Source organism: Eubalaena glacialis, chromosome 4 (assembly GCF_028564815.1).
Source record: "Eubalaena glacialis isolate mEubGla1 chromosome 4, mEubGla1.1.hap2.+ XY, whole genome shotgun sequence".
Classification (NCBI taxonomy): Eukaryota; Metazoa; Chordata; class Mammalia; order Artiodactyla; family Balaenidae; genus Eubalaena; species Eubalaena glacialis.
Genome location: NC_083719.1, coordinates 93355277 through 93382962, shown reverse-complemented (window position 1 = coordinate 93382962; position 27686 = coordinate 93355277). Strand labels below are relative to the sequence as shown.

General features: G+C 33.2%; 1 protein-coding gene across 6 annotated transcripts in view; it reads right to left on the bottom strand.

Moving 5' to 3' along the window:
• The window catches only part of YTHDC2 (YTH N6-methyladenosine RNA binding protein C2), a 100151-nt gene that overhangs the window by 53231 nt on the left and 19234 nt on the right, over nucleotides 1-27686 (bottom strand). For 5 of the 6 annotated variants that reach the window (XM_061189524.1, XM_061189523.1, XM_061189522.1 and 2 more), the window contains exons 2-12: nucleotides 26399-26489; nucleotides 19583-19779; nucleotides 18053-18252; nucleotides 12995-13161; nucleotides 12121-12223; nucleotides 10722-10878; nucleotides 7631-7738; nucleotides 6356-6504; nucleotides 4470-4605; nucleotides 538-664; nucleotides 260-325 (exon numbers count right to left, since the gene is read on the bottom strand). In XM_061189524.1, coding sequence (XP_061045507.1) covers nucleotides 260-325; nucleotides 538-664; nucleotides 4470-4605; nucleotides 6356-6504; nucleotides 7631-7738; nucleotides 10722-10878; nucleotides 12121-12223; nucleotides 12995-13161; nucleotides 18053-18252; nucleotides 19583-19779; nucleotides 26399-26487 — 1499 coding nt within the window. In that variant the 5' untranslated portion in view covers nucleotides 26488-26489. Of the gene's footprint in view, nucleotides 1-259; nucleotides 326-537; nucleotides 665-4469; nucleotides 4606-6355; nucleotides 6505-7630; nucleotides 7739-10721; nucleotides 10879-12120; nucleotides 12224-12994; nucleotides 13162-18052; nucleotides 18253-19062; nucleotides 19208-19582; nucleotides 19780-26398; nucleotides 26490-27686 lie in introns of those variants that run through there. The other variant, XM_061189526.1, reaches the window with a different exon arrangement.

The following is a 27686-nucleotide window of genomic DNA, read 5'->3' as shown; positions in this document are numbered from 1 at the left end:
AAATACCATGTTTAACTGGAAATTCCCCTTCTTTTTTTTTAAGATAAAATAAAAAATAAGATAAATATTATAATACAGTGGATCTTACTAGCAACCTACAAAATAACTGAAAGCTGTTATTAGAAAAACTCCTTAGAACTACAAAAAAAAATCTGGATAAGAGACTATAAATAGCCTTCATTTGTCACATTCTATGATTTATATGGCTAAGTTTTTTAAAAAGGAGTCAGGATTAATTAAAAATAGTTTAAAGTGTTACCTGTAAGATTCTAGAAGATCCACAATTTCAGTCTGCCCAAAGTGTTTAGCCCAATCTAAAGCCATCCTGCCAAAATTCAAAGATATCGAATTACGAAAGAGAAATAATATTCTCAAAATTATAAAACTAGTTACTCAAATTTATTCATTCACCCATTAAAGTAGAGATGTATGAGCAATTATTACAAATAGCTTTTAATATAAAGACATATAAGAAATCAAAAAAGATATGTGTAGTTATACAAAGATATACAAAGAATGAATGCAATTTAAAATTACCAGCCATTTGATGCTTTAATATGAACATTGGCTCCCATACTAATTAACTGTTCTACTTGACTTGAAAAACCTCGTCCTGCAGCAACCATCAAAGCTGTTGCACTGGTTTCACTATGTCTGTAATCCACTAAAAGAAGGAAAAGATACATAAATGTTAAATTTCCAAATTACTTTGGAAAATCATTTTAATTTTCTTGAATGTTAGGAGAATTAACCTGGGACTTGCTCCTTTACCTAAGTATATAACAGCATTGTATAACCTTTAACTCAGTTGATCCGAGAAGATCCGGTACTGATGTGTCCTTAGTATAAGGAGGATGAAATAGGTACTATCAGTTGGAAGGCAGGAGAAGGAAAGATAGTTGTTAATTAAAACAGAAAAGGAAAGCTACTAACTTTGTAGAATCCTTAAGTAATCTTCCTAAATCTAGATATTGCCTTGATCAAATGACAAGATATAATTAAAGAAGAACTAAAAAGTTAATTTTCATCAGTATCTGGTAATGAATGCTTAAAAGGGCAAATGAAAAGTTCAAAATGATTTTTTGATGTCCTTTCGTTTTGCTTTTATTACCCCATCATGCCAGGTTCTTACTATCTTAGATGCTTAATGAGAATAACACTGGCAGGAAGTTTACTTCCCATAAAACCCCTCCATGAGAAAAAAATTAAACTTTTACTGAATTTAAATTCCTTCTTAGAATATATTTCAAGCAATGCAACATACTATAATTACTGAGAACTAATTTTCATAAATTACAAATTACAAAATTTCAGAAAGAAATCACCATTGGAAAAAAACCTCTGTAGTAAAATTTAAGATAATTACAAAAGGAAAAATTTAATTTTCCATATATACCCAATTATCCTCATTATTTAACAACCCTCTAAAACATGGTATCCGTTATTAATATAAGCCAACGGTTCTTAAGGTGGGGAGAGGGACCTATGGAGAGAATTACTTCAGGCTTTTTATTTCTGAAAACACAGATAGCTATGCCTTACTCCTAGATTAAGATTCAGTAGGTCTGGGATGGCCAGGAACATGCATTATTACAGAGATCTGCAAAGATTATGATTTGTACTCACTATATGCGAATTACTGTTTCAACGGAATATTCAATTAGGGGTATGGATAAGTGTGGGAGTTTGAAAACATCCAAAAATTCTTTAATACTCTTCCCTTCAAGGGGTGGAGCCTAATTCCCTTCTCCTTGAGGGGTGAGTTGGACTAAGTGACTCATTCTAGCAAATAGAATAAAGTGGAAAAGATGGTGTGCAACTTTGGAGACTAGGTCATGAAAGGTACCTATAGCTTCCTGCTTGCTTTTTCTTCTTCTCTTCTGAATCACACACTCTGGGAGAAGCCAGCTGCCACATTCTGGGAAGAATAAGGCAATGCTATGGAGAGGTCCAGATGGCAAAGAACTGAGGCCTTCAGCCAATAGCCAGAGACAAACTGAGGCCTCTAGCCAACAGCCATGTGAGTGAGCCTTCTTGGAAGCACATCCTCCAGCCCCAGTAAACCTTAAGATGACTGAACCCCTGCCAACAGCTTAACTACTACTCCATGAGTGACTAGGAACCAGAACCACTCAGTTAAGCCACTCCCAGATTCTTGACTCTCAGAAACTATGTGAAATAATAGATGTTTTAGGTTGTTAAGTTTGGGAATCATTTGTTATGCAGCAATAGATGATTAGCATCCAGCGTTCCATAGAATGCCTAGTCTTACTAAACCAGCTAATTACTACCTGGTTATACAAGATCACAGAGGGAAATTGATATGATTAAAAAAAAATCTACCAAGCCCAAGGCTTCCTGGATCACATGAAGTATTTTCAACTCTGGTGCCAATTAAGAGTTGAGATTTTAGAAGAGAAATAAAAACATGGGAAGTAGATTACTGCTCATAGAGATACCATAACATTTTAGTTTACTACATACACATGGCCTAAGACATTAGAATACTGGGCTCTGGAAAATGTCTAATAAAACTATAAAGGAGAGGGACCTGGGTCCACAGGATGACCATTATCAAAGTAATAGTCTAGTACTCTCTAAAGAAATATCTAGGAAGAGGGTCAAAGATAATACAAAAATACTTTAAAATGTTTCATAAATATTTTAAAGCAACATGTCTCAGAGTTCAAATTTCCTAACTTATGGATAGAAACCTAAATGAAGTAGGCATTGGGCCATATGAGTATCTGTGGGGACTGCGTTCCAAGCATAGAAAACAACAAAAACAAAGGCCCAAAGATGGGAATGGGCCAGCATATATGAAGAGCAAGAAGACAAGAGTGGCTAAAGCACAGTGAACAAGGAAAAGAGTAGTAGAAAATGAGATAAAAAAGACTGTCAGAGACTAAATCAGGGAAAGAACTTTGATTTTTATTCAAAGTGTAATTGAAAGCCATGGGACAGCTGAGAGAAGAGAAGTGGCATGATCCAATTTCCTTTTCAAAAGGATCAATCTGATTGTTCTCTGGAGAACAGACTAGTAACATAAGAATAGAAGCAGTTAATAGGCCACTGTAATAGTCCAGGAAAGAAATGTTGGCTTTGACTAGGATGGCAGCAGTAGAGGAAGTAAAACATGTGAGATTCGGGACTTATTTAGAAGGTAAAACTAACAAGATTTGCTAATGGATTATATGTGGGGTATGAGAGCAAAGTCAAAGACGATTTTATATTTTGTTGCCTTAGCAACTAGGTGAATGGTAGTACCCTAGAGTTAGATTCAGTGTGCCTGGGATGGCCAGGCACATGCATTTTTAAAGAGGTCTACAACTGATAATGATCACTAAGGGAACACTAAGGAAAAAGCAGGTTGAGAGGGAGGTAGAAAAACAGAGAATCAAGTTGTTTGGGGAATATCTAGTTTTATTCCCCTAACGGACTTCCAACCGGAGATGTCAAGTGGTGAGGTGTATTGAAGTGAGGGGGGAGTTCAGGATTGGAGACGTAAAATTAGGAGTCATTTTAAATAAATATTTAAAGCTTCGACTAGATGAGATCCATCTAAGGAGTAAGTGTAAATAGAAGGTCTGAGGATTGAGGCCTGGGACATTCCATATTCAGAGGTCAAGAAAAAGAAAAAAATCCTGCCAAGGAAACCAAGACATACCAGCCAGGGAGATGAGAAGAAAATAAATCAAGTATGGAATATCAGAAGTTAACTGAAGAACATGTTTCAAGAAAGGAGTGATCAAGTATAGTAATAATGCTGAGAAGTTCAAGTGAGGGGATAAACTACTTGACATCTAAATCCCTTCCAGTACTGACCTTTTATTATCATCATTCTACCTTTTGCCTAAAAGCCTTCAGGGTCCTAAAACTCACCCCTGATTGCCAATATCCATTATACCCAACTAACGAAATCAGAATAAATCATTAGTGAAAATACATATTTTCATGTGACATATACATATGTCATGTGACATAACGCAGGTACATGTGAATCAGAACTTGAACCTATATAACTAAAGGTATACTAAAATTTTCCATTTACTGAATGAATAATCTAGAGCAAAAGTTATTAACATTTTCCCCCTGTTTTGCAATAACAAATCTCTTTGAAAATCCAAGATATTCCAGGGGTAAGGGTGATGCATAGGGGGGAGTATATTTATGTCACAAATTTTATACACATAAAAATACTTTTGCATATAACTGTCATATATTCACAGACCCCATGAAACTATTCTGGAGACATTAGGTTAAGAGTCCCTGATTTAATACAATACTTATTTATTCTACTATGCTAATAAGAAGATCCTGATTTGTACATTTGAAATAAGTACTCCAAAAGAACAAAATATTGGTTGTGAACAAAAAGTGAATTTTGAATTTTATGAATTAAGCTACACTTCTATCATAATAAATAACTTCAAGAGTAATAAAAAGAAACTTAAATAAATTACACTTACCACTAACATTTTCAGTTAAAATAAGGTGAAAGACCTGAGCAAAGGCATCAACATCTTTATGCAGCCATATGTCAGAAAGACAAGCATCCATTTCCTTTATTAACCATGGTTCAAGGCAATTCACATCTTTTTCTGTCTTTAAAAAGAAGCAAAGATTATAAATTACTTAACAGCTTAACCTTTGCTTGCAGAGAACATGAGATGGCCATAACGGCCACAAGAACTACTAACCATTCGGTATTACAGCAAAGGCTTTGACATAAAAGTTTCTCATCTCATCACAAACATAATCACTCACAATATTGTATCTTGTTTTCACATTCATCTTTGACCTGAGAATGAGCCTGTCAACAAAGAAGTATGATACAGTCACAATATTAACTGTGCTTCTGACAGAATGTTGCTAAATGTACCCATATATCAGTGGTCTTATGTCCCAACTGCACAACAGAGGAAACATCACCTGGACCTTTTCAACACCAAAGCCACGTCCCAACCCAGAGCAAGTACTTCAGAATCTCTGGGATGGAGGCCAGATTCCATAGGACTTTAAAAGTTCCTTAGGGGATGTTAATGTGCAGCCAGGCTTAAGAATCACTAATTAAGGGACTTCCCTGGTGGCACAGTGGTTAAGAATCAGCCTGTCAACGCAGGGGACACGGGTTCGAGCCCTGGTCTGGGAAGATCCCACATGCCGCGGAGCAACTATGCCCGTGCGCCACAACTACTGAGCCTGCGCTCTGGAGCCCGCGAGGCACAACAAGTGAGCCCACATGCCACAACTACTGAAGCCCGCACGTCTAGAGCCTGTGCTCCACAACAAAGAGAAGTCACCACAATGAGAAGCCCGTGCACCACAAAACAAAGAGTAGCCCCCACTCGCCGCAACTAGAGAAAGCCCACACGCAGCAATGAAGACCCAACGCAGCCAAAAATAAATAATTTTTTTAAAAAATCACTAATTTAAATGGTCAAAATGCTGTTCACTGAACCAAATGGATGTTCCCTGCACTAAATAACAATTTTTAAACATTCTTTAAAAGTATACATTCTTTAAAACTATAGTTCATTTGGATGCATCAGAACTTTAAACACTGGGAGAAAACTGCAAGCATATCTGCATTATGTAGCTTCTCATGCTCAAAAGAGTTTAATTCTTTTTCTAAAAAGTGCATAGTCCCAGCCATCTCACTAATCACCAATGCTTTTTTAAGAATTCTAAACCAGAATCAAAGACCAGAAGGGACCTAGGAAATCCACTGGTTCCAGTTTTCAAACAGACTCCAAGGAATCCAAAGTAGCAGAAGCCCCACTTAGGGGTGGGGATGGAGAGTGATGGATGAGCAGGCAGGATTTCTACAAAATATTTCATTTGTAAAAGATATTGTGGCAAAATAGAAGGGAGAAAAGCAGAAGAGAAAAAGAAACTGAGGTCTATAGTGGGTAAATGATTTTACAGAGTCACATGGCTTTGTGGTAGAAACATCAGTCTTGATTACTTGCCCTAATACCAACAGGCTTTTCTCAGTTTTTTCCTAACTTAGCTTATCTTGCATTGCTTAGCTCATAGGTTCTTGAACTTTTGAGATGATAAAATATCTAGCAATAATAATGTATGTATATACACATAATATCTACAACTATTTTTTTCACAAAATTTATAGAAAATATTGAAATAATTTTAACTCAGAATGAAACAATAAAAGATGTTGCATTATTTGAAAAAATAAGTGTGTAGAAAATTATTCTGAAAAATGTGTTGTAGTCTAAGATAAACTAAGGGAATTATGCCTTAATAATGTAATAAAAAATATAATCTCATAAAATCTTCTTTAAATTACACAATTTTCACTCAAAATAGCAGTGTGAAACCACTGAGGTCTTACCAACTGACTGAAGACGGCATCACCACCATCATCCAATAAATCATATTCTTCAGTCACATTTGGGACAGCTCTCTGTCTCTGAGATTCAGGCTTGAAAGTATTCTCTTGAGCTGAGTACCATTCTGTAAGTGTGGTTTGTTGTCTTTCCTCTAAATTAATTACCAAAGAAAATAAGTAGATAAATTATTTGCTTTTTGAAATATATTTCTTTGTTTAAAAAAATTAAGTGAAACTAAAAATACCTAAAAGTTGGCCTTATTTTAAAGTTACTTTTTAAAAATATATTAATTAGGAACATTCAATAAAATGTGTTACGCTGAACCAAAAGGAGACATGAAACTGCTTTATAAAACCTCATCTATTCATCTACTAGTAGGAAGTTTACTTCTAAATAAGGACATAATTTAATGAACAGTATTTTAGCCATATAACAAATACTGTTTAAATCAATGACTAATATTCATATAGCACTTTGTAGAAAATCATTTATTGAATTTCTACCACCATGCTAGCTGTTTGAGACACAAGTTATATTCAATTTCCATCTTCAAAAGTTTTGAGAACCAGAAGTTTTATAATTTACATATTAGTGATTCAGCACTGCACTGTGACACAGGCATTGCTAATTGCTTTTTTCAAGTGAAGAATCCAAAGAAGTTAAGATTATTTGTCCAAGGTTATACTAATTAAACAAAGGAATCAAAGCTTGAAGCCAAGTCTTCCATCATGAATAATGTAGTTAAAAGTAAGCAAAAGGAACTTAACCTTAATTCAAAAGCTGAGATATAGTATAAATCATAAGAGATGTATTAATAGGCAAGTCATGTTAAATTCAAAGTACTGATGCAATTCATAACAATATCAAGATGTGAAAAACTCAACAATTATACCAAAGGTGAGCCTGTTATTACTCATATGTTACTCTTTTCACTCCCTCACCCACTCCCCACTCCCACTGTGTAACACATGCTGGGGACAGCCAGCTCAAATCTTCTGCCTCCTTAAAATAGTGGTTGAATATTTGGATACAGACACACTCAGCCTCCTCATCTCTGGCATCCCCTTTCAATTCCTCTCTATAGATTATAACTTCTGGACATAAACCAGAATGTAGAACATCCATATGGGACAGTATTCTAATATAATATTCTACAACTATACACAGAGAGAAATACTTTCAAGTGTCCTTGTATCTGCATAGTATAAGACTGGAGTACTCCAAAAAGTCAATATCAATAATAATTTTCTTTTATATTTGTTTGATAAAAAGCTTACCTCGTTGTTTTTCCTTTTTGTATTTTAACATTTCTTTGTTTGTGTATCCAGTAGTTCTTAAAATGTCTTCCAGAAACATTTCTTTTACTTCAAATGGTCTTCCCTGTACTAAATAGGAATTTTTTTAAACAGTCAATTTGCATCTTAGAGATAATTCACATAAAAACATGAGATTCTCAAATTAATAAATCTGAGTATTAATCCAAAGGCAATTCCATAGGTCAAGTGATCCTCATATTGTCCTTTAAATATAACTCTGATCTATATTCTAGACAACTGTTCATTTGCATGTTTTTTTTCCAGTGTTTACTATTTACTTGATTGTTTGGCATCATGCTAGGCACTAAGAATATAAATGGTAAGCAGAAACAGAGTTCCTCCTGCTTCTTGAAGCTTGAAGCTTGCAATCTAGCAGGGGAATCTGACATTAATCCAATAATCCAAAACATCAATGTAAAAATAAAGTTGTAAAAAGTCCTATGAGAGAGAAGTACAAGATACCATGACAGTACATAATAGGGGAATTTGAAGGAATCAAGAAAAGCATCCTCACTGAGAAAAATGAGAACCAAGAGAAGGGGGTAAACAAAATGACTAAGCTACGCAGAGAGGAAAGAGTATACTATGAAGAAAAAAACAGTAGGTACAAAGCCCCTGTGGTGGGAAAGAGTATGATGTTCTCAAGGAACTAAAAGGCCAAGGGCAAGCTAGTTGGAACATGATGTGAAGAGGGGTGTGAAGAAGGGATTGTAGTTCAAGATGAGGCAGAAGAAATAGATAAGCCTTATTAAGGGTTTAGGTCTTTATTCTGAAGTAAAGGTTGTTCAAAGTTTCAAGCTCATAAGAGTATTTAACATCATCAAAATTCCACTTCAGAAATCTGGCTGAAAATTTCACGTTGGCTGCAACATGGGGAATTGATTTAAAAGAAAGCAGAGTGGATGAAACAGACCAGGCAGGAGCAATTACAACAGTTCGGGCCGAAGAGGACAATAACCTGAACAAGATTGGCGATAGTAAAAATGGAAGGAGACAGACAGACTCTAGATAGATGGGAAGTAAAATCCACAGAACTCAGCATTAGATTGGATATGGAAGAATGATAAGGAAGTGTCAACCACAGTTCTTGAAAGTCTGGCTTACAAAACTCAATGGATGATGTTGTCATTTTCTGAGGCTGACAAGGAAAGCTACAAGAAAAACAGGTTGGCTTGTGGGAACTGGGGTTTGGTTTTAGACATGTCAAATGTTAGGTGCCGAAATGACCTTCAATTAGCAGATGCATAAATTTTATGTGTCTTACCACCCAGTAATATTATGAGCAAAAAGACTTACAGGTTGTGACTTAGGTGATTAGGTCAATGGGATGATTAACCAAAACAGGCAACACAAGAGAAGCAGATTTTTTAGAAAGGATTAAGTATTCAGTTCGGGCGTATTAGAGGTGAACTGCTTATAAGCAACCAAGTCCAAAGCTCTGGAGAACAGTTTGAACTGGGAAATAAAGATTCAGGAGTCATCAGTGCAAGAGAAAGTAGAAGCCAAGGGCAAGAATGAGATCTTCCAGGAAAACTAACTGTGCACCCCCAGTACCTAGTAGAGAACAGCATAGAGCAGGAAAGAGAGAAAAAGCAAAGAAATCAAAGGAGGAAGGGAAGGGAAAGGGGATGGGGAAGGGCGGGGAAGGGCAGGGAAGGGCGGGGAAGGGCAGGGAAGGGAAGGGAGGGGAAGGAGGAAAGGGAAGGGGAGGAAAGGGAGGAAGAGAAAAAAAAAAGGATCATGAGAAAAATCCTCAAAAATATCAATATTTAAGCACCATGCAAAAGAAGAGAAGCCCACAGAGGAGACCAAGAAAGTACAGGCTGTAATACAGAATGAGACTTAGGAGGTAGTTCTGGCAAATAAACTATGGGATACGAGCATTTCACAAAAAAGGGTAACGATTATGAGAAATATACGGAAACTATAAGTAAGATTTTTATGTAAAATTAAATCAGTTTCAAAACAATACTGGTAAGAATGCACAAATGAATAGCCCCATAAACTGCAGAAATGTGAATCATTTCAGCCTTTTGAAAAAGTAAAATGGCAAAACCATCTTACTGTTAAAATTAAAAATAGATACATTCTTTTACTCAACAATTTCACTTTCAGGAATCTATCCTTAGAAATAAAAGCACCAATATATAAGAATATATGTAGAAGGATGCTCATAACAACGATGTTTATAGTAGGGGAAAGGGAGAATCCAGGACCAATCTAATGTCCAAATATTAAGAAATGGTTAAATAAATCATGGTACATTTATATTAGGAAATATAAAAGCAGCTTTTCAATATAATGAACTACATCTAGAGCTACTAAACTGGAGAACTGTTCATGATATACTGTCATATGAATAAAGTAAATTGCAAAACATTGTATATGGCATGTGCCCATTTATGTAAAAACCATTTTCTACAAACCCAATATATATGTATATATTTACATATGTTGTATGAGCATGGACAAGGTGAGACAGGATATACACTAGGCTTCAACATCAAGTAATCTCAGGGAAGAAAAGATATGAAATGAAAAGAAGACAGGTGATTGTGAACTTTTTCCCTGAATGTTTGTACTATTTCATTGAGGTAAACACATACAACTTTTTCAATTTTTGAGGAGGAAATTAATAATTTTTTTAAAGATTGGTGGAAAAACCAGATTTGATTAAAGGATAAGGACAAAAGTTAAGTGGCAACATATTTAGAAGTACATGGGAAGTGAACACGGGTGTATAGACTACTCTTTGAAAGAGTCTAGCAATAAAGGCAAAGCTATAGGACAGAATTTAAAGGGGAATACAAAATAAAGCATATCTCCTTTTAAGACTAGAGAACTGGCTCACTACACAATACCAAAGAGTTGTAGATGGAAAAGGAGAGGATGAAAATATATAGAGATGACTGATTAAGCATATCTCAGAGAAAACATAAACGGATGCTCTATACATCAGAACATTCCCCAATTTCTATTATAATAAATAAAATCAAGCCAAAAAAGTATTCTTTCATAAAAATCCTAGAAGAAATCTGACAGTTTAACTTACTGTATGTCACTGGACAACTCCCGAAATATCTCATAAAAAGATTTACATCTAAGGCAGCACTAGAAAGAATTAGTTTCAAAGTTGGGTGCTTCTGCAACAAATCTCTTAACTTTGTAAGTAAAAAATCACTAAATCGATCCCTTTCATGTACTTCATCCTGCAGTAAACAAAAACAAAACCATGGAACAGTTAAAACATAAAAATAACTAAAGTCTTTAAAATTATGGAACTGCTGGGTTTCACACTAATTCAAGTTAAATGTGGACACAGCCAATTAGTGAAAATTTTGTATTATGGACAATTTAGAAATAATCAGACATTAACGACCTACTGTGGGTAACAAAACACTGCCCTTTTTCCCACAAAAACTACAACAAATGCTGAATTAGTGGAGTCTAATTTAATGTAATTTTAATATATACAAAATCTATTTTAATATGCTTCTGTTAGCATCAGAACCAGGTTCATCCTGTGGTTTGAACGCACAGAACTAATAAGTTTCCAAAAGCTGCTCTATCACAACCTTATAAAACTTAATCTAAGTTTTCTGACACAAACTGGATAAAAGCTTAGAATTCTTTAATAAGGTGGTAATTCATCTACTTATTTCATCAGTAGCTAGTTAACTTAGCAGCTTAACCATGAAGTTAAATGACTTTAAAGTATGCCTCTAAGATTTGGAAGAGAAATCAGATGACTAAGCACAGAGAAAAAAGAAAACTTTCACCATTCTGGAGAACTCTTAAAATACATGTGCCATTTTCATATATAAAAAGCACTTTTTAAAAAACTATCTACTTATTTTATTCTCACTCATAAAACCTGATAGTAAGAATATCTTTATTTAATATAAAATATTTATTTCTAACAATTATGGACAATAAAAAGTAACTTGAGGGACTTCCCTGGTGGTCCAGTGCTAAAGAATCCACCTTACAATGCAAGGGACACGGGTTCGATCCCTGGTCAGGGAACTAAGATCCCACATGCCGCAGGGCAACTAAGCCCACACGTCACAACTACTGAGCTCCTGTGCCTCAACTAGAGCCCACATGCTCTGGAACCCGCACACCACAACTACAGAGTCCACATGCCCTGGAACCTGCACACCACAACTAGAGAAGAGAAAACCTGCAGGCCACAACTAGAGAGAAGCCTGCTCCGCAACGAAAGATCCTGCATGTCTCAACGAAGATCCCGCGTACTGCAACTATGACCCTAAGACCCGACGCAGCCAAAAATAAATAAATAAATAATAAATAAATCTTTAAAAATAAAAATAAAAAATAAAAGTTAAAAAAAAGTAACTTGATTAGAATAGCCTGTTTTAAAAAAATTGGTTCTCATTTATATCCTATTCTAAAAATTTAATTAGATATTTAAATTTAAATATTCTTACCACAATAACATGTGTCACAGTTGACAATGAACTATCTCCTGCCATCAGAGTACGAAGCAGTACCCCATTGGTGCAAAATGTCAGAAGTGTCTTTGGAGAAACCCTTTTTAAAAAATCAAAATAAAGTTCACAATTACAAATCTTTTATGTAATTAAAACAAGGTCATATATTAAATGCTAGTGTCCTTTGTACTTTAATAAGTGTTACTAATATAACAGTGTACTAGTATATATGCTTTATTAGCAAAGTTATGTGAAATATGTATTTTATGCCTGATAATCTCACAAATTTATTATTACTAACAGCCTTTTATTAATTTAGTAATTATTTTGTTAAAGAACTTAAATAGATATTTTTTAAAGATCTTAAACATTTTTTACTTGGGGGAAAAAAGTATATCATAAATGAGATTAGCTTTTTGAATCACTATATCCAAATAACTGTGAGCAAAGAAATGGTACTACTTCTCAAGAAGGTACTACTAGCACTACTACTACTAATAATAATAATCAATTCATTCACTAACATTTACTGAGTGCTTACTATAAACTTCACATCAAACCTGTGCTCTAGATGCTTTCATTAGCCCCATTTTATAGATGAGGAAACTAAGACTCAAAGAGGTGAAATAACTTGCACTTTATCATGAAACTATGAAACAGGATTTCTATCTATGGCCCAAACTCTTTTTCAAGCTATTTATTTATTCAAAACCTCACTAAGTTTAGACATGAGCTCAATGTCCTATTATAAACTTACTTGGAGCAAAATGATCATCTAACTTTTCAACTAACACATGCTCTATATTTAGTGAAATATAAATATTTAGTCTTTTCTAAGAATGATAAAAAGCTACAGGTGGATTGTCTTTACCTGCTTTCTAAACGGATCTGATACCCAATTGTCTGACCAATCCTTTCTCTTCTCTCTGCAGCAACTCTTTCAGCCACAGCAATAGCTGCTAATCGTCTTGGTTGAGTACAAAATATACGGCAGGGGATACCATTTTTAAAGCAATCATCTAAAAGGAACTGAGGAATCTGAAACAAATTTTAAAGTACTATAAGATAACATAATTGTATATCCAGAAAACAACTGAAAAACCACCAGAACTAAAAAAAGTTATGTAACATGTCCAAACATAAAATAATCATAAAACCAACAACTTTCATGTAACTGTTAATAATCAGCTAAAAAATGTAATTTAAAAAGATCTTGTTCACAAAAGAAACTAAAACTAAAACACTTAAAAACAAAATCATAAAGAAACAGTTAAGGTTTACATGAAAAAGACTATAAAACACTACTGAAAAACAAAGATTATAAAACACTACTGAAAAACATAAAAGATGGGAATATACTAGAAAAATATGACATATTCCTGGATAGGAATAATCAGTATTGCAAAAATGTCAATTCTCCCCAAGTTATCCTATAAAGTCAATGAAACAACAATCAAAATTCCATTGGACTTTTTTAAATAGTGAAAAATATAAAGAAACCAGAAATAGCCTAATACCAGGATTGCAGACACTTTTCTATAATTAAATTTAAACAGGTCAGAAAAATTTAAAATAAAAAGTAAAAGTCTTCCCCACCCATACCACTACCAATAGTCCTCTTCATGAAAGTAACTACTGTTAAGTTTCTTATAAACTCTTTTGGGGAAAAAAAAAAGTTTATACAACTTAAATTATTTGTGTATATAAACAGGTTTTTATTCACACAAAGTCATTATTATACTTAATGTTTGTAATTTGCAGATGTCACTTAATAACATATCAGATCTACCTAATCCATTTTAATAGCTGCACATTCCATCTTATGGATGTGCTATAATTTAACAAATATGACTGTACATTAAGTAATTTCCAGTTTGTTTAGGCTTGTTATTTTTGATGCTGTTGCTTACTATTATAAAGAATGCTGCAGTGAACATCTATCTTCACATACTTATGCAAAGACAAATATATGTGGAGTCAAAGAGTATATAAATTTAAATTTTCACAGAAAAATTATCAATCTGCCCTTCAAAACAATTTATACTTTTACCAACAGAGCAGAAGACGCTGTTTTCCCAACACCTATGCAAATGCTGGATTTCATCAATTTTTAAATTTCAGCCAGTCTAATAGTTGAAAAATATAATTATTGTTTTGATTTCATTTCTTTAACTATGAGTGAAAAGGACATCTTTTCATGCATGTCTTACCCTCCAGAATTTTTTAAACTTGACCAGTTCATCTGGAAGCATAAATGCAAACAAACTGCTAAGAAATATCTAAAAAGAGAAGCTAATAAAGAGGAATATTATGCTACATACTGTAAAACTACAAAATGCAAAAAGTGAGAACTTGCTGTAGGAACAGATAATTAAAAATACATAACAAAAATTCCAGAAATATATCCAGGTACTATAGAAATTTAGTATTTGATCAAAAGTAGTATCTCAATACATGCACCCCAACGTTCACAGCAGCACTATTTACAACAGCCAAGACATGAAAGCAACCTAAGTGTCCATCAACAGATGAATAGATAAAGATGTGGTGGGTATATATATATATACACACACACATACACATATATATATATACACACACACACATACATACACACACACATATGTACACAATGGAATATTACTCAGCCATAAAAAAAGACTGAAATGTTGTCATTTGCAGCAATATGGATGGACCTAGAGAATATCATACTAAGTAAGTCAGACAGAGAAAGACAAATATTATATGATATCACTCATATGTGGAATCTAAAAAATAATACAAATGAGTCTATTTACAAAACAGAAACAGACTCAAAGACATAGAAAACAAGCATAAGGTTACCAAAGGGAAAAGGGAAGGAGGGATAAGTTAGGAGTATGGGATCAATAGATACACACTACATAAAATAGATAAGCAACAAGGATTTACTATATAACACAGGGAACAATATTCGATATCTTGTACTAACCTATTATGAAAAATAATCTGAAAATAATTATATATATATATATATATAACTGAATCACTTTGCTGTACACCTGAAACTAACACAATATTGTAAATCAGTTATACTTCAATTTTTAAAAAGTAGTATCTTAAAATCGGGGGAAGGGATTATTAAATGAAAATTGTATTGGAACAATAGATACTAACATAAGGAAAAAAGTTAGATTCCTACCTGATATGACACAATAAATAAACTCCAGATGGATTTTTAAAACTACAAATATAAAAGTATTAGAATAAAATATTTGTAGGAAAATGTTTTTTAATCTTGGGGTAGAAAATGATTTTCTGAGCATGGCATGAAGCCCTAAAAAAAGACTGACAGATTTGACTAAATAAAAATGTAAAACTACTAATCAAGATACCATAAGCAAAGCTAAAAAAGCAACCAAAAAATTGGGAGAAATTGTTTTTAAGATATCTAACACATAACAGCCATGTATCCATAATGTACAAAGCACTATTAAAAATAAATCCAAAATGATTAAACCTAAAGAAAAATAAGATATAAATAAGTAACTCACAGAATATAAATAGATAATAAGCAAAGGAAAAGACACTCAACTAAGAATCAGAGAAATGCAAATTAAAACATTATTTTTTGCTTATCAGATTGATAAAGGTAAAAAAAAAATTATATCCATTGTTGCCTAAGTTTTACAGAAATGGGAACTTTCAATACATTCAGTACTATTTTAATACGATAACTCTTTTTTGAATTAACAGAGAGTAACTAGTTAATCTAGCTACTAAAATTTTAAATGCAGTATTTTTGATCCAGCATTTCCACTTCTAGGAATTTATCCTATTAAAACATTCCAACAAATTAGAAAAGAAATATTAGGATGCAATATAATAAAGTAAGTACAGAGTAAGAATCCTGCTCTGCCACTTCCTAGTTATGTGAATTTGGGTAGATTAACATCTGTAAGTTTTAGTTTTTATTCCTCATCTGTAAAAAGAGATAATAACAAGCCTACATATCTTGGGTTAATAAGAGGTTTAATTAAGATAACTGTTGTAAAACTTCAGCACGCAGTAAACAGTCATTTATTTTATCACTGTTATTACAAAAATGCTCAGGAATGCTACTCAATTGTTTAAAAAATGAGGTCTATCGCTAGGTACTGACACAGAAAAATATCCAATATCTATTAAGTGAAAAAAGCAAGATGCAAAGCGTATACATATTATCCCATGTTTGTTTTAAAAATAATCTATATCAATACTGTAAAGAGAACAAAAACAAAACAAACAATCCCCCCAAAAAACCCAGAAACACATACTCCAAGTTTTTGACAATAAACCAGGGAAAGAGGAGGGTGGCAAGAGAACTAGAAATCTTTCACTTTCCATAATACTTTCTATAATGTTTGAATTTTATATAATGAACATGAATAATGAATATGAACATTCAAAAGGCAAATAATTTCCTAATGCTACCAAAGGAAAGATGAAAATGGCTAACAATATTAACTTTAAACTATGTCATATTTGTATTTCATAGGACAGGAACATTAGTAATTTTACTTGAACTCCTTGAACAAGATACAATTATTTCTTAGGTTTAAACCCATTTAGATTAATAGTTTCTTTTGAAAAGCAAAGAGAATAATATTTAATTCCTAACTAAATTCTCCAGATCTTCTCATACCTAGTAAAATGATACACATAATTGTGAAAATAGACATCCATAATTCCAGTATGCAAATATCCTTAGGAAGAACACTCAGATAATTTAAATAAAACCATATTTGTTATATTTTATCAAAACTTTCATAATCTCTATTTGATATAATTAAAATGGCTACAATTAACATCTACTGGCAAAACTTTCTAATACTAAAACAATTATAACAATCTAAGACATCTGAACAGATTCTTTGGCATGACTCCATGGAATTTCACTTAATCATAATCATGTTGAAGAAAAATCTTATACATTGTCTTCATATAAAAATTTCATCACATTTGTAATTAGTTTTATAGGCTCAAGTTTTAGGTATAAAGAGTTATACTTCTGTGAAAATGATTAAGTCCCACAAATAAATAACTGGTAAAGTTTATAGTCAACCTCTCCTACCACCTTGCCTTATTTATTTGACTAACTTTATGAAACCAACCAATATAAGCATAGGAAATCTTAAGCAATTGTCAAAAGCAAATTTATTTGTCCATAAAAGAAAAGAAGAAAATGTAAAATTATACTGACTATTCTATCTGCACCTCAATCAAAAGCAAAGTAATTTTACTGTTTCGACATGCTAACATGTTAAAGAACATAAACAAGAAAAGGTCATATCATCGTACCATGCTTACTTCCAACCTTGTCAGCCTATGAGTGAAACTACATAACAATGAAGTACTATGATTCTAAACATCCAAGTCAAACATGTCATATTAATCTCACTTTATGTTAACTTTGTATTAACACTTCTTGTTGTTATCAATATTACTTTTAATTTAGCTGCTATGTAAAAACACTATGCTAGGCACTTCACAGACATTATCTCTAAACCCCACCTTGAATGGTAGCAATTGTTAGTACCATTTTATAAATGAGGACTCTGGCTTCAAGAGTTACAAGTCTAGCCTAAAATTTCACATTCAATAAATGTGGAAGCTGGAATCTGAACTGAAGGTCAAAGTCCATTTTCCTTTCATGATACCAAATCACAACCTCACCTCTGTTTAAATAAAGCCCTTATGTACTAATTTAAAAATAAATATTTTAAAATAGTACCTTTCTACAAATTCTCAAAATGTACTTCCAGTAATAATTTATTTCTGAAATAACCATTAAAATAAACAAAAGTTCCTTTTTCGTTTTTTGTTAAAATACATGTAGTATAAATTTGATATAAAACTATCACGAGATAAAATAATTTTTTCTTCTATAAACAACAAAGAAGAAACAAACCTGTGTAGTCTTTCCAGACCCAGTTTCTCCTACAATCAAAACTACTTTATTTTCCTTAATTATTTTAACAATTTCTTCTTGTTTCTCAAACACTGGCAGAGACTGCCTGAAAGAATCAAATTCAGATTCTCCTCTTTTCACTGGAATCTGAGGTATGCCATTGTTGAGTCGCCCACTTGTCTTGCTCATTTCCCGGTTTTCTTTGAAAATGAATAAGAGAACAAAAAAATTTATGATCAACAATAAAAAGAGTTAAAAAACAAAAATAAGTAATTTCTAATGTAATTCCTTTCAAGTGTTTCTTCTCTACTCAGTCTAAAGTTAAAAAGCAATGCGTCAGCTGTGGTACTGCCACACAATATTCTTAGAGAATATGTTACACATTTTTATATCAATTAGAAGGCAAATTTCCCAAAAGTATTTCTGGTGCACAATGTTTAAAAATGAACAAAAGTCAATCATTCAAAAATCATTAAAAATAAAACCCAATTTTGATATCCTAAAATAATTTTCAGGCTTGTTTCTATCAATTATAACACAGAAAATTATAATTTTAGAGTAGGAAACAATGTATATTATACTTATAAATTCTGTTACATACAATATGAAAACACATATGAAAAATAAAAAACCCTCTATGCTTAAAGTTAACATGTAAGATTATGTGATCAAACAGAATAATACATGTAAATATAAGGTCCTAATGCTTAACAAATCTCCTAATTGTACATTTTAGCCAACATCTACATTTAAGCAGATAGTAACACAAAAGGCATGATGTGTTTATACTCTTCACATAACTCAAAATATTTTTATGTGCATGTATTTTTAAAACTCCTTGATAGCTAGCACCATGCATTTCTACATTCTGCAAATGTACTCCACCAATAGAAATTATGCAGATTCTTTCACTGGAGATAATAAAAGAAATAACTTTCTCATTAGAAAAGTTATTTTTCCAAATAGTAAAATTACTTCATTTTATAACCTAAATATATTTATTTATCTACCTTTGAGCAAGTTAATGTACTGAAGACTCTGTCCTGTCTCTTCCCAGAAGCTAAAGTCCCAATTCAAAATCCCACTCATTAGTGTGTCACGGCAGCATAATATAGGAAAGTTCAGATTTTGGAGTCACATCCCAGCTTTGTGGTTTACTGGCTGGTTGAGCGGCCTTGAACAAATTTAACTTCTCTGAGCCCCAGTTTCTTCACCTGTGAAATAGGGGAAATTCTTACCTTGCAAGGGTTGCTATGAGGCTCTATGTAGAGTTTAGTATACTGTCTAGCACACAATAAGTGCTCAATAAATGTTTAGCTATTACTGTAACACTTTACAAAAAACCCTAACTTAATGACATGCCTTAACACTGCATTTCATTCCAAAATCTTCACAACTCTTAATCATTTCTAACCAACTATTCAAATTGAGAAATCATATTTCATGTTAGTTTTTAAAAATAAATTTTAAGTGGAAAAAGAAGTCAAGAAATAATAGGATAAACAAGGAAGCTCCCCAGAAAATACATACCAGCTTCAACTGCAAACACATTTCCTCTTTCTGTTTTAGGCAGAAGTTCAGTACGCTCTTTATTGGTGACAGGAAATCTTTGAATTAGGCTCCTAACAGCATGTTTTGTATTATGAGTCAAATTACAGGTCATCATTGCATGAGCTGTTTCTGATCCATCTTTCTTCTTCACAGTTAGGTATCTACTTGCTCCCTTTCTGAATATTAATAAAAATCATTTATTTACTATATATAGTCAATTTGTTCACATATGATGTATGGCTACTTAGAAAACATGTCTCAAGCAAAACACTGAAAAAGATCAAAATGCTTTGGGATAAGATGCTGGAAATCCCAGAAAATTCAGTAAAGAGGAATTTAGTGCTAAAGTGGCCACAAGACCATTTTCAATTAAAATTTCAAAATGCTGCAAATCCAATTTTAAATCAGCACAAAAAAAGGCTTACTTACCCTTAAGTGTTAAAGTTTGTCTTAGCAGGCTTCATGGTGGATGAAACATCACCAGTTAATACATGCTGGGAAACATACAGAGGGAGAAAATCAATTTGAACAATAGAATCTAAAATTGATAATGAAAACATTATGGTGGTCCAATTATAACAGTGGTCCAGACTAATATATCCCACTGAATGTTTCTCCAGTATGCTGGTAATGTCACACTCCCATGAAAACCTGTTAAGAAAGCCAAGTTTAGTGGTTGGACCAAAAAAACACAAATCAGCATTACTGATAAGTATTTTCAGATGTATACTGGGGAAAAAAAAGAAGTTTTTCAAAGCTTCTGACTCTAGCCTTCAATTATAAGGTAATGATGATTTATAACTGTTCTCAAGTTACCTGATGTAGGTATATTTACTTCTTTAAATGGTCCTAATTATGTCTTTGATGACTTCTGTAGCTTCAGGAGTACTAAGTACAATGTTATACACACAGGAAGTCCTCAAATGTATTTTGAATGATTTAATAATACATGTCTATAATCTAGTACAATGTAGTACTGTAAAGAGCTTGGGTTATGAAAGCACACAGACTTGGATTTGAATCCTATCTCTACCACCTACTAGCTGTGGGACCACAAGCAGATTATTTTATAGCTCTGAGCCTAAGATGATGATGATAATAATAATAATAATAATAATACCTGCCTCAAAGGACTCTTCATATGATTAAATAAGATAATGCATGTAAAGGGCAGTATCTGCTACAAAGTACACACTAAATAAATGAAAGCTATTATTATAATTATAGCCAGGAAAAAATATCATTTCTTGTACCAAAAAGAGTTACACAAAACATTTCATAAAATGTTTTGCCATTTGTTAATGCCACTATCATATTACAGAAATGAGCAACAAAGCCACAAATACAATGAAAATTATATATATAATTTTACTAATTCTAAATTAAATTTTAGAATTTTCCTAATTCCTAAATCTAATTTAAATATTTTCAACAATATCTTCACTATAGAGTGACATGAAACTGAAGATTAACCTATACAGCTTTAGCTATCTAAGTCTTCTAAGTGAGGCTTTCAATTTACTAAGATTTTTAATTTCTGGAAACTCCTCAATGAATTATACCCTTTCTATGCCATCATCTACTCCTGAACAAGTGCTTAGTGATGCTTAAATGATGGCATAAAGATGAACTTATTAAAATTTAACTGATCTAGAAATTTTAGTCATTTTCATGGTAAATCAGAATTATTGGATTCTAGAGATGTTCTCTGTAGTAGGTTCTTTTCCTATGGACCTTTCTGAAACTTCAGTACAGTCATGATAGACTCAATCATTCATTCCCCTTCTGTTCCATGTACTTCATAAAATTTTAACTATAGAAGGCCAGAAGTGTGCTGAAATGAGCACTAGAGCAACAGTCAGGAGGCTTGTGTTCAGCTAGTAATAATCTTTCAATTAACTAGCTATGTGATCAAAAATAAATCATTTTACTTCTCTGACACAGAATTTTAAAACCTCTAATATTTCTATCAGCTCCAAGATGTTTTAATTTTCTCAAAAATCATCTCAGGAAAGTTTTGCTATATTTCACCTTTAATTTTCTTTTATTCATTCATTCAATCATTCATCATATATTAAGTACTTACTGTATGCCAGGCACTATGCTAGAAGCTGTGATTACAAAGTTGAGGAAAATATACCCTTTCCTCAATAAGCTCACAACTACAATAACGGGTCAGATTGAAACTTTCCTAACATAGGTTGCCTAATAATAATTCAGCATTAATCTATAACAATAACTCATACTAAGCAAGTGTGAGTACTTAGTCATTACCATTTACAATTTACTAAATTCAGTTTGAACCCAGATGGTGGGACAGAAAGAGAATATCAACTTGATAGTTTTTATGTTTTGGTAAAAAAATTCTACTATTAGTGCTATTAGGCTATTAGTGCTCATTCCTACCCCATTCAGCACCACAGTGACACTGATATATAATTTAAAAATTAGTGAAATTTTGGCAAAATATTCACCTCATTATTGTGTGGATGAAAACATTCAATATAGTAGAGTTGTCCCACTATGTAAACTAACACACTGAAATCTCCTCATCATGCTTTCATTCCAAGGTAACCAACACTATAATTTGATGGATATCTAGTCGTTCCCTTTACACAGCAAAATTGACTAGAAACTACCTGCACAACATGGAAAAGATGCTAGATAAAGAACTTCACAAGAATTTTTTAAAATAATAACATGCAAGCCCTATATGCCATATTTAAGTATAAAAGTAAATGGACTAAAAATACAGATAAGAACATCATAACTTCTAACTTTCAAAGGGAAAAGTAATCATGCATGTTATAATGAAGTTATGACATTTCAATAGCTTCTTCTTTTTAAAGAAAAATGATGATATAACTAATCAAATTTGATGCAATTTTAATATTAATAAATGTTTCATTTACGCAGCATGTTACTGAATAATTTACCTCAAATACAACCATACACCTTGCTATTCCCCACTTTACAAACCTGAGAACAGTTTAAAAATCTGCTAAAGAGCCAAAATCTGAAATCACTGCTTAAAAAGCTCACAGCCGCCAAGGAGCTAATGCCTCTAAAAAGATAATACACATTTGTTTGATGTCTAGTATATACTTAATTTCATTTCCCTTTAATTTATACTTCCACTAAGCAGACAGATGCAAAGATCTAACTCCAAACCATTTTCTCCTCAATACTGTAATACAAAATTACAAATTTATTAAAGTTTGAATCATACAAATTTGTGCTTTTTTACGATTACCTAGAAAATAATAAACCAAACGAGTTAATTTTGTCACTAAACACAATTATTTTCATGTGATGCTGTTTGTGGTAAATTTTTTTCTTTTTGCGACTTAACGGACAATAAGCAACTTAGAGATGAGCCTTATCCAATATCCTGTCTTAACTCCTCGCAGTTCCTAAAACACTGCTATGAACTCACTGTGAAAAACAAAAATTAATTAGCTAAACATTAACTATGTTTGATTGCTGGCTCTGCCACCTGCTAGCTGTGTGATCTTGGGAAAACTATTTAATTCTCTAAGCGCGAATTGCCTCATCTGTTATACAGGCACCAGGTATTGAAAAAACAGAACCTACCATACAAGACTGTTGTGAGGATCAAATAATCTACTTAAAGCACCTAGCACAATGCCTGTTGCACAAGAGCACTTAATAAATGTTAGCTGCTGTTACTATTATTACTGCGCACTGTAAGGGTTTATTTAATGGACATCCAAAACTTCACTAACAGGGTTCATCACTTTTAACCCATTTTTCCTGTTTTAGCTAGGGGAAGAGAGGTGGAGTGCAGTATGCAATCTTCCATGGCAGGAGGTAAGGGAGGCAGTAACTCAGATCTGAAAGGGGGTCTTGTTGTAGGGTATAGCCTCCTGGTCAGGGTGAGTAGAATACCTGGATACCTATTAAGCAGCACCTTCAGCAATCACAGGATAAAAAACCTGTACTTGGAAAACCTGCTTTCATACACTTTATATTTTCTCTTTCCACAAGTTTTTAACAAAGTTCATCTTGTAAATTTCTTTTTGTCTAACTTGGACTAAGAAGAATAGGAAAGAATTTTGTTTTATTCATGAACAAATTAAAGGCTCAAAAAAGTGTGCTCTTAGAACCAAAACACAGTGACATAGGTTGAGGAAAAACAGAACAAATTACAAGGAGGTGAAATTTTGGGTATGGGAAAACTTGACTGGAATGTCCATGAAAACGATAGGATATAGTGAAGAACACAAAATGGGGGTGTTACTCCAACAAGAGTATTTTTACCAAAAGATGAGCAATTATAAAGAAAATAATCAATTCAAAGTAAATTCAACTCTCTAAGAGGAGATGAAAAATAAAATCCAACACATGTGGCTTCATTTTGAAAGAAAGGAGATTTAAAAAAATTAAAAAGTGATCAGAAAAAAAAAACTGTAAATTATCACACAGTAAGTCTGGAATCTGTTTTTAAAAACCTTGTAAGAAACTCAAAATAAACTACGGGATCACAGAATCTTAACCAACACATAGAGATTAACTCCTTCATTTTTTACATTTAAGAAAACGGGCCTTTAAAGTTAAGGGACATGACCAAAGCTAAAGAACAAAGCAGTGAGAGACTGGGATTAGAATACAGGTTTCTTGCCCTTTCCTCCACACCTCTCAAATAGGTATTATGGAATCATAATACCAGGCACAAAAAAAAAAAAAACACACAACAGAAAGACTAACTTAACAATTATTAACTAACTTAACTATCCTAAATTAACAAAGTTAATTCTAGGAGGTTAAAAATAAAAGATCTTTACTCAAGAGTGAACAGAAAAACCCATACAAGTCAGGTACAAATTCTCATATGAATGAAAAGAAAGGATTTAAGAAATATATTCGAAGTGATTTAGTTCTTTATATATGTAAAAAGAAGGAAAGGCATTTGAAAATGACAAGGACCACTAGAAAAACATTGTACTAAGTTTGCTCAGAGATAAAAAGGGATTGGGAAAGAGCTAGGACATTTACTAAGAAGAGGATTTATGGAGTATTAGATATAGGGAGTAGGGATGAGATAATAGGTGGGGTTGCCTTGATTCCCTTAGCATCTCTTTCCTGTTTCCTTTCTGTCTCTTCAACGTTTCTTCATCCCCCTTTTTTTGTCCTGATAACTTGCTCTCCCTTTCCCCCCCAAATTTTTTTTCCTCTCTGGACCATCCCTTAAAGGATCATGCTACTGAACAAAAGTAGAGGTAGTCTAGTCCAATGGACTGCTTTTCTAAGAGTAATTTCTAAAGGTCATTTCCAAGTTCACTGTTTAGAATTAAAAACCCATGTAACCACAGAAATGATGTAGCTGCAGAACAGTGCGTTTATAACAGATATTTTCTACTGCAGGCCCATAATCTCTTATCTACTACCCTTAAATCCAAACAGCTCTGAAAAGTGGCAGACTTCTGTAAGTCTGCAGCAACTTCATTAGGCAGCAAAGCCTGGTTAAATTAACATGAAGCTATTTATGATTTTTATTTACCTTAGTGTGAATAGTCATACATTTTTCAGCAAGAAATATAACATACTGCTAATATACCCTATTGCCTTTCTGAAATCTGAAAATCTGCATCTCAAAACATATTTGGCCCAGGTGTTTTTGGATAAAGGATTGTGGCCCTGCACCTTATTTTTATTTTCAAGTGCAATATTTTACCTATCCAGAGGACTATAATATGGGTGGAACCTTCCCAGGATGCCAACACTGGTTTTAGTGACGTTCAAAGTGCACATGCACCTAAGCTACATCCCTTGTCTCAGTCAGTAACTGTATCATCACTATGGTGGACATTCATACGCAAGACATTCCAACCTCAGCTACTTTCACCTTAGGACCTTCTATTTAGTTATTAATATATTCACTTAATTAAGGCTTTGTTTTCCCTCTTCTTAACCTAAAAACTGGAAACTGAAATTTCATCTTTTTTTCCCCCAATCTCAGTGGTTCTCAACCGGGAGCAATTTTGCTCCCAGGGAAGATTTTGGAAATGTCTAAAGGCATTTGTGCTTGTCACAACTGGGGGTGGAAGTGTTACTGGCATGTAGTGGGTATAGGCTAGGTATGCTACTAAACATCCTACAATGCACAAAATAGCCCTCCACAATAAAGAATTATCCAGTCCAAAACGTCAAAAGCACCAATACTAAGAACTCTATATCAATACCATCATTCTTATTCCCAAAATGAAATAACTCCACAGAATTTTAGAGTTCTTCAATATGGATGGCTCAAATGACTTTTCCCCACTATGGATAAGTGATCTTCAAAAAATATATATGTTTCCTCCTGTTCAGTTTTATTTAATCAGTTCTAATCATCAGATTCATGACTTGGTATGAAAAAAACAAGCATGTGTTCTAAAAGCATACCATTATAGTACAGTAGCATTAAAAGAGATAAGTTCTGTAAATAATTGTACTTATTATTTTTAGTCCAACCATTCTTCAAGAAAAACGTTTTGGTTTCCATAAAAGAAGAGAATACCTTTCTCAATGCAATCAACTTCAACTTTTAAACCAGTCTCTTTACATCTTAAAATTTACCTTCTTCTCCCACTCTCCCCCAATCAGGGAAAACAAAAAAGGGGGGATAGTAAGAAAAGCAAAGAGCTGAGTTTGGTACAGACATGAATCAGATCATCTACACACAATATAATTAGGATGTGAATCTAACTAAAGCAGTAATAACTATTTAGTCAAAAACATTTCTCTTTTTCGGTAAATAATTTTTTCAATTAAGAAAACTTATCAGCTTACCCTTTACTTTTAGAAACCAAACCAAGAGACTGACTCAATCGATGAATAAAGGCTCTTTCCGTACTGGTCAAAGAAGAAGGAAATTCCATTTCTACATGGAAAAAAACACAAGGCATCATTTGTGGATCGGCAATTTTCCTTCAAGGTACTTCAATACACATATATATTTATAAAATATGAAAAATCATATAAACATATAATCAAATTTATTATATTTTATGTGAAAAGTAGATACAAGCATTCCTAGGAGATACTGTGGGTTTGATTCCAGACCCTTGTAATAAAGCGAATATCGTAATAAAGCAAGTCATACAAATTTTTTTGGTTTCCAGGGCCTATGTTGGTTTGTTGGTTTCCAGGGCCTATGTTATGTTTACACTACACTGTAGCCTATTAAGTGTGCAATAGCATTATGTCTTAAACAACAACGTACACACGTTAATTTAAAAATCCTTTATTGATAAAAAATGCTAACCATCATCTGACAACATGGAGTTGCCACAAACCTTCTATTTGTAAAAAAGCACAGTATTTGCAAAGCACAATAAAGTGAAGTGCAATAATGAGATATGCCTGCACTAATTAACCACTGAATGTCTACCAGAATTCTGATATTAATAACATTTAAACCTAAATGTGATAAAGGACCCTGATGTTCACCAAAGATTAGTCCTCTTACTTGTGCTGAAATCTTGAGCTCCTGAAGAACATATTTTACTATCTTAACTTACTTGCTTAACTAACAAAATGTTTATTTCCTTCAAGGATGAGGTATGCTCAAGTAATATGAATGCTCAGCATCAGATTCCATTGTCTTTGCCTTCAAAAACTGCATAGAATCCCTATTTCACTGTCTCAGACTGGATATGATGCTGTGTATTTCTGGGGCTTCACCTCTGTTTAATGAAAGTTCAGAATCACTCTGTCCAGGTCCTTTTTTGGGAGGAGAGGGAAGGACTCTAAGCTTCCAGAATAAGGGGTCCTCTACTTAGAGCAGCAAATCGGAATGAGCTCTCAATATACTGTACTGATCACACAGGTCGGCTGCTGGTTCTGCATTGTGTGACCCAAGACAAGTAGCTTTGCAACCTTAAGAGGTATGGAAGACGTTTCGTCTAACTGAACGAGTTTCATTTTTTTTTTTTTTAAGTGTTTAGAGGGATACTTCCGGGATGTAAACAAAGCACTACATACTGCCACTGCATTTATTCGTCTGATTTCCTTCCGCTCCTCTACTTCCGAACTCAAACTAAACGTACCTCGATTAAGGCTACCACCACCTCCTTTA